This window comes from Magallana gigas, chromosome 1 (assembly GCF_963853765.1).
Source record: "Magallana gigas chromosome 1, xbMagGiga1.1, whole genome shotgun sequence".
Lineage (NCBI taxonomy): Eukaryota > Metazoa > Mollusca > Bivalvia > Ostreida > Ostreidae > Magallana > Magallana gigas.
The window spans coordinates 37,392,925-37,401,421 of NC_088853.1; the positions used below are offsets into that span (position 1 = coordinate 37,392,925).

Here is an 8,497-nt window from a genome sequence, read left to right on the forward strand (position 1 = left end):
AATTTCCCAGATTCGTCAGATAATGGCTATTTTTTATTTGACAAAAGCGGAAAAGGTGATCTAAATAGTATTATTAAAACATTCAGACATATTTAAGTAATAAAAAAAATATATAACATCACATATTAAGGGTCATTGATATAAAATACATGGTTACTGTCTGAAATATATGAATTTAGCTATATTTAGGCGGGTTAAGAAAACGTGACAGAAGGCTAGGCTTGCTGAACCCTCTTCACGTTTTCGACCCGAGCCCAAATATAGCTTATACTTCGAGACATTTATGTTTCTTTCACAATATAACATTATTTTTACGCATCAAACGAGATATTTTCAACAATTTTCGCTGAATATCTGCAGTTGAAACTATCACGCCATGGCGTCAATCTAGCAAAAAGATGACGTCACAATACAAATAAAACGCTGCGCGAAAGCGTGCGTACTCGTTCTGTACTCGGCCTCGTTAATACGAAATATTTAACAGCCTCTTTACCATGCAGATGCTGTCCACAATGGATGACAGTGTTTAAGTGTTTGAATAGTTCCGAATAAAATTTTTATGATTAATTTACCTAAAATGTAATTCATTTTTTATTATATAAAAATAAATCTTTTAAAATAACCAACGAAAGGTTTTTACTCTTCAATGGCGTTTTTGAAATTCAGTTTAAAAACGACTTTTCATAAAACCATGGTAAAAATACATTGTTTTTTGAGAAAGAACGTTTTCTTAAAAGTAAATATTGTTATATAAAGTGACTTTATGTCATATGCAATTTGTTAAATTTGAGAGTACGCTATGCTTGCTGCTATATGATGAATTCGTCGTATCGTTCCTTATTCTTATCATTTGCTAGGTTGTACATTTGATAATTTGGTTGTATTGAAAATTCGCACATAAAATTTTTTGGATTGTTATGAATCAAAACTACAAAATACCATGATTTCAAATATAGTCGGTATATAGAACCTAAACGCTGAAAAAAAGATTACATGAACTTTATCATTGTTTCTCAAATGTTCGATTCTAGAGCATAGTAGTTAGATTTAAAACATTTTCATTCGCCCTTTTAAAATTAATCTAAATAATTATAAGCAATAACATGCCTGTTAAATGAGAAAGACAAACCAGCTAAAACTATAAAATACGCAGCTGAATATCTAGTGTACATGAGTTAAATTATATCTTTAACACTTATCAGCTTTTAATAAGCAAAAGATAACATACAATGTAAGGAAGTATATATTTTTTCTTTGTTTTAGTTTGCTTATGCCTTTTTCATGTATCAGAAATTTGATAAAATTTAGACTTATTAGAGATTGATATGCATGTACTTACCATATGCACTTGAAAATACAAAAAGTCCGAAACATAAACACAGTGAATACATTACTGCGAAAACCAATCAAGACTGAAGCTTTAGTATCATATATTTACATCTCCCAAGTATTATTCCCTCTATTTCTTACGGAAACTTATAGTTAATTCATAGCTCTATAGAAACAGACAGACTGAAATCTACACGCCCCATTTATCGATTGGTTGAAATCTACAGCGGCAGAAACTGACAACAAAAAATGACAGGACAGATATCGACACGCCCTCTTTATCGATTGGTCCAAACCTATAGCGACCTAGGAAAAATCACGGACTGCACGAAATAATAATGACAATGTCAGACTCAAAGTCTCTCAGGAGACGATTTGGCTGTCTCTTCTAGCTAACTTACTTACGTTCATCAACAGTAATTTAGTGCATTTTACTTACTTGTCCTAATCAATTTATCGATTAGCTTAAAGAAAGATGTTAATATAAACAATAAAATACTTTCTTTAATGATTCATTCGGTTTATGAAGGTAGTGATCATTGCAGAAAAAAATATTTTTTCTGCAATGTCACTACCTTCATATCCCGAATGAATCACCAAAGAAAGCATTTTATTGTTTAAATGAAACCTATTTCGGATATTTTACAGGACGTAAATGAATTTAAATAGACAATAAAAAGTACATTATCACACTATTTTCCTCTAAACGATTAACAGAGTCTAATTGGTATACCTTTTACCAAACTGATCTCAAAAATAAAAGATGTACCATAATGTTAAAGACCATAGTCAGATGGAGAATATAAGTAATTGTTAGTCTAATAAATAGAAAGTCTTCAAAATAATCATTTATTTCACCATACATTGGAGTGGGGAGAAGGACTTTAAGAACTTTAGTTGTTAGATACAAAGACATCCTTTTCAACTTAAGCAAAGTCTATATCAATGTTGTGAAGCCGTAAAAAAGTTATAATAGATCTACAGGTACAGTCGATTATTAATATATTTTATCTTATTGTTAAAAATAATTGTGTGCGCTCATTTTTGATGTCAAAAACTGATAGTAAGTATATAAAGATAAAAATCAAAAATATACTTTAAATAAATTATTTGTACGTGGAACAAACTAGCACCAGGAAGTTTTCAACAAACTTAATAAAGTAACAATCATTTCAAAAAAGAATACGTAGTTGTATTGTACCATCGTGTATCAATGCTTTTTGAAAATAGAACTAAACAGGGAACTGAATGAATTTGTTTGACAACGTTAAAGTCAGATTGTAGAACATAAAAGTGTTCCTTGAGCCCATATAGCACCGGTCCAAGTGTCTATTTACAGGAGTTATGGACAATAGTTTAGTTACATGTACCTCTTGGTTTGTATCTAATTGGACAGCAAAATGTTCTTCAATTTATACCTATGATACCTCTTGCACTTTCACTCTCAGTATCCACATACAGTTTTATTTTTAAAGACATGTTTTGGGGTTTTTTTTTTTTTAGAAAAGAGAATATCCTTTATGATAACAGGAAAACATTTTACATTGTCAGCGAATAAATAAAGCCAGTAATTTAATGATAACCTGTTTAATCACAGTCTGCGAAATAACTCTCGAAGTGATGTTTTACTGAACATTGTGTAAATGCATCTCAGTTTTTCCCCCATGCCTTTATTACTCTATGCAAACTCAGTCAACAATATACAATTACCTACTGTTTTGTTATTAGACCTGCTAATAAGTAATGTTTCAAAGGAAATGAATATTGTTTATATAATTGTACAAACATATTTACAGAAAAAAAAAATCATCATGACATGCATTTGATCGGCATACGATATACAGATTAGCTATCTCACGTTTCATATATAATTTGCTACACGGGCTATATTCAAGTTTAGTAACATCACGGTCGTCTCCCGACCTGGGTCGTTAGGAATGATGCTGCCGCCTTAATGGTTTATTGAAGGCGATATTTTCTGTCAACAAATATATATACAATTTTGATATGCTATTAAACTGTCGATCATTTTTTTCCCCGAGATTATAAAATAAAATTATCATATTTTGTAAGGTTGAAATACATTTTCTTGATGCATATTATACAAAAACTTCAATTTTTTATAATGCAATATTTTTAAAATTTGCAAACATGTTTCCTTAATTTATTCTTTAGAATAGAGAATTTTTTTAACTTGCTGTTTAAATATTTAACAAAAAAATATACCCAAAAGGGAAACAATACATAACACACGGAACCTGATTTTAAGTTTAGTCGGTGTTCTGTTGGTGTCTCTGTTGTAGTCAGTGTTACTGTTGATACCTCTGTTGTAGTCAGTGCTACTGTTGATACCTCTGTTGTAGTTGGTGCTCTGTTGGTGTCTCTGTTGTAGTCAGTGCTACTGTTGATACCTCTGTTGTAGTCGGTGCTCTGTTGGTGTCTCTGTTGTAGTCAGTGTTACTGTTGATACCTCTGTTGTAGTCAGTGCTACTGTTGATACCTCTGTTGTAGTTGGTGCTCTGTTGGTGTCTCTGTTGTAGTCAGTGCTACTGTTGATACCTCTGTTGTAGTCGGTGCTCTGTTGGTGTCTCTGTTGTAGTCAGTGTTACTGTTGATACCTCTGTTGTAGTCAGTGCTACTGTTGATACCTCTGTTGTAGTCGGTGCTATTGTTGGTGCCTTTGTTGTAATCGGTGCTTCTGTAGATACATGTATCTCTGTAATAGTCGGGGTTATTATTGATGTCTCTTCTGTAGTCGGTAATACTGTAGACGTCTTCATTGTAGTCAGTGCTACCGTTGATACCTCTGTTGTTGTCGGTGCTACAGTTGTTGCCTCTGTTGCTGTTGGTGCTACTGTAGACGTCTCTATTGTAGTCGGTACTACTGTTGATGTGCTGCTGTTGTCGGTCCTACCGTTGGTACCTCTATTGTAGCTAGTGCTATTGTTGATGCCCCTGTTGTGGTCTGTGCTACTTTTGATGCCTTTGTTGTTGTTGGTGTTTCTATCGATGCCTCTGTTGTAGTTGTTGCTACTGTTGGTGCCTATGTTGTAGTCGTTGCTACTGTTGGTGCCTCTGTTTTAGTCGGTGCTTATGTTGATATCCCTATTGTAGTCGTTGCTACGGTTGATAACTCTGTTGTTGTCGGTGCTATTGTTGGTGCATATGTTTAAGTCAGTGCTACTGTTGGTGCCTCTGTCGTAGTCGGTGATTCTGTATTTATCTCTGTAATAGTCGGTGTTATAATTGATGTCTCTTCTGTAGTCGGTAATACTGTAGACGTCTCTATTGTAGTCGGTGCTATTGTTGATGCCTTTGTTGTAGTCGGAGCTACTGTTGTTGCCTCTGTTGTTGGTGGTGCTATTGCAGATGTCTCTATTGTGGTCGTTTCAACTGTTGCCTTGACGAAAGTTTTGTTTCTGTTGTTATAGTTTGTGATGTTGTTCTTGTCTCGTTCATACTCGTTGCTACTATTAATGTTTCGTTTGTAGTTTGTGCTACAGTAGTAGTGGTTGCTACTGTAGATACTGTTGATGTATGGTTAATATTAGTTAAGTGAACTGATGTATTTAAAAATGTGGGCGGCATTACCGTTGTTTGCACTGATGCATGAATTTCAAAATAATAATCCAAAAATATAAAATGATATTTTTTCCAAAGATTTTCATCTCATAGGCAATTATTATTTTGTCAGTACTTTAAAAAAGTGCATACTGCTGATTTTCCTATTAAAAGGGATTTACTTTACTCATAAAGCTTAGTTTAAATTGAGACACATGTTTTATACTCTTAGCTAAACACATTTTCCCTGCTGCAATTGTCTTTGATGCATGTTGCAAACTATATGCTCTTATTTAACATTGAGGTAACTTTACTTTTTTTTATAACTTCAAACAACTCACAATAAAAACACTGCTCACATCACACTATTGGCATCCTTGACACGAGGACCAATCTTCAATATATTTGCCACTTTTGCGACTTAAAAAGAAAACTATCATCCAAACTTTAAAAAAGAAGCCTAAGGGACACATCGCTTACCTGAGTAACATTGGCCATAATCCTAATCAGCAAGCGGCAACATTTGAAATCAGACAAGGTATCTACTCAAATACAAACAATGAAATCTTAGTACAGTGTCAATTTATTTGTTTCAGCTGATTACCAGCCACAAGCAATTTCTCATTAAAGCTATTCAATCTGAATAATTATAATTTAATTCAATTTAATTATTATATGTGTGCACCTAACCCCCCCCCCCCCCCCCAAAAAAAAAAAAATAACCAAAAAAAAACAACAACAACAACAACAACCCTCAAAAAAAACAAAAACAAAAATGAAACTTGCATCATTATAATGTTAATGACTCAACAAAAAATGTTAAATAATAGAATTATTTTCTGTCATTATTTACAGGGCGCTTGCACTCGTACTCAATGAAAGCAAACCAGCTATTAAATTGTTTGAACGCATATGAAAATTTTGATCCCGACTTTGATTTGACTTTAGTATTAAAAAATGTGTATTTCAATTTCTGTATCTATCTGTTTTCATTAATGTATTTTTTTTTTTTAAATATAATTTCAAAAATATCATTATTACAAGCCTACAAACCTAATTTCCTGACCCTCTGTGGTCATGATTTGAACACATTTAAATGTGAATGTACCATATATTAGAAAGCTAAAGTTTGATTTTTACGGACTTTTTAATTCTGGAGAAGGATATTAAATTTCCTCATCGTATCTTCACTCTTTCCTTATTATCTATTCTTTGAACGGAAACTGTGACGTATCTTATTCCTAATCAGTCGGTAACAATAGCAAAAAAAAAGCAAGCCAACTGTTATAATAATACGTACCATATACCTCTATATCACACACTTAAAAGAAAGCACTTCTGGGTATTCTGTAGAGTTACTGTAACATCGGGTTCCCTGTGTAGTTGTTGAAGTTGATGCAGATGAGTTTGATGCATCCATATAGAAGTGCCTTAATCTGTGCATTTCCTTCAACGATTGAATTTTGTTTTCAGTTTTTTTTTAGTCGTAATAGTAATCTATCATAATGAAATCCTTGTTTTGTATAGATTTTTTTTTATTGCAAATACCTTTTTTCTATAATACAGTTTAAAGTTATTGATACTGTAAGGTTATCCAAGATCGACTTCAAACCAAACTATATGTTTGTTTACATCGGTAAGATGAGATGTTGTTGGACTACCATCATTGGCAAAATTTGCAAATCGATTGCCGAAGGTTGAACTTAACGATACAATTGTGGAGCTTTTTCGACTGAGATTTTCTGCAAATACAATCACAAAACTTAACAAACACCAAAGCGATGAATCAAACCCGAACCCGAGTTGACCGTCTCGTAGACAAGTGTGAGCCCGGGAGGAGGCTACATCAAGCATGCTAAAATTAAAATTAGTCAAGACACAACTTTTTTCATAGTGACGGTACCCACCTGTCTACGTTGGGGAACGACCTTTTTCTCAACAATTTACAAGGGGCTATTGAACACATAATGGGGGTCAAAAATGATAAAACCAGGTAAGTGCAATCCCATCCTCATTGGCATTGGTCGGTGGTAATTATTTGATGTCTGGATGTGACGCCGTCACTAATATGGAGGACCTTTGTTAGCGGATGCATGTGGCACTTACGTCAAACCCCACCTCAATTTGAACAGTGTTTTCTACACCGTGTGTCATTTTTGTGGCACAAATAGTGTCTTACAGTATGGCAAATTTGAACCATGAAAATGATTATTTGTTTAATTATGCACTTGTGTATTGAATGGGATATTGACCCAATACATGTAAATCCTACTGCATTTTTATGCAAATTTGATTGGATTTTCAATTATGAATGAACGTTGGCCTCAAAATTTAACTTCGATTGACAAATGTTGCTTTTTGAGTGGTGTGGTGCATTTGTGACCTACCCAATGCACAATTTAGCCCGTTTTGTGGTCTCTGCATTTGTATGTTTCTTGTTGGGGAATTTTGTTCATTACATCACCGCGACGAAATAAAGCAATAACAACAAAAAGAATTTCATCTAAGTCATTTACTTTGCCTCTTATATCTGTGATAAATAATTTGGTCATTAATTTGATCATAATTGTTTTTCCTATAAAGTAATTTAAACTTCTTCTCGAGAGTTATAGTCAGCATTTATTCATATTGTTGCACTGATACCTTGCTAAATAAAATTCCATTGTCGTTTGATAAGAACAACGTGCTGACTTCATCAGCTGTTCATGGACTTGAGCTATTATTCCTTAAGGGTCATGTTTTTGTTTTTAATTAGTACATGCTATTCTCATTGTTTTTGGCCTCAAATCCTTGGGCAACATAGTGGTAATGTTATGTTCCATACAATAAACAATTGTTAAGATAGTTAGACTGAAACCTTTTGCAAAATATTGCTTTGGAATTTTTTCCGAATAAATGAACAGATTGACATGCATATCAAGTACGAAAATAGGATGTTTATGTTACATGTAATTACAGTATCATTCTATTATCAGTTTCTATGCAAAGTTGTTGTATATATGAATAAATTTAAGAAACAGACAATTTTCCGAATTTGGCATTTTTGTACGATTAAACAGTGTTGTAAACTCAAACAACGGTAAAAATGTAGTCACTCCGGGTATTACAATACAGAAATAATTGTTCTTTATCGATAAAAAAAAAAAAAACATGCAAGAAAAAGTACATTGGTGTTGGCCGTGTGACGCAACAATTCATATTGTGCTTAATCGGCTTGATTAAAAAACCGTTCAAGGGTGATATCGGATTTTTCCCAAAATTAGTTGTACGATCGAAGTTACATTTTCAGAATGTTGCTTTTTTAAAATAGATCTCCATAATATCAAAAATTGACCGGTGTTGAAGGCATCCTTACATACATGTACAATATCGATGTACTACTTGGCTATAAAAAAGTCTTTGATAACCAGTAACTTATCTGTCTCCTTGAGCCAATGTTCAAAATTTTACCAACAAATTGAATAAATACACTGAAGATTGCGTGAAATCTTGTATGATTTTTTTGTCGTTTTAACTAGTGTTTGTTTACGCGTTTAACCTTCGTAAAAGTACTTCAGTTGTAATATTTAAAAAAAAAACAACAGCCAAAGATACGGTTTGTTGTATA

General features: G+C 33.1%; 2 protein-coding genes across 3 annotated transcripts in view; both read right to left on the reverse strand.

Moving 5' to 3' along the window:
• Positions 1–1,522, reverse strand: part of LOC105339077 (multiple epidermal growth factor-like domains protein 11) — a 47,090-nt gene extending 45,568 nt beyond the window's left edge. For both annotated transcript variants that reach the window (XM_066066651.1, XM_066066653.1), the window contains exon 1: positions 1,340–1,522. In XM_066066651.1, coding sequence (XP_065922723.1) covers positions 1,340–1,391 — 52 coding nt within the window. In that variant the 5' untranslated portion in view covers positions 1,392–1,522. The remainder of the gene's footprint in view (positions 1–1,339) is intronic.
• A 2,294-nt stretch (positions 1,523–3,816) lies between these two features.
• LOC136275891 (anaphase-promoting complex subunit cdh1-like) lies at positions 3,817–5,969 on the reverse strand. Its single transcript, XM_066086128.1, has 3 exons — positions 5,944–5,969; positions 4,664–4,856; positions 3,817–4,239 (listed from the first exon to the last, which is right to left on the reverse strand). The coding sequence occupies exons 1-3, from the start codon at positions 5,967–5,969 to the stop codon at positions 3,817–3,819; spliced, it is 642 nt and encodes a 213-aa protein (XP_065942200.1).
• Positions 5,970–8,497: the final 2,528 nt, after the last annotated feature.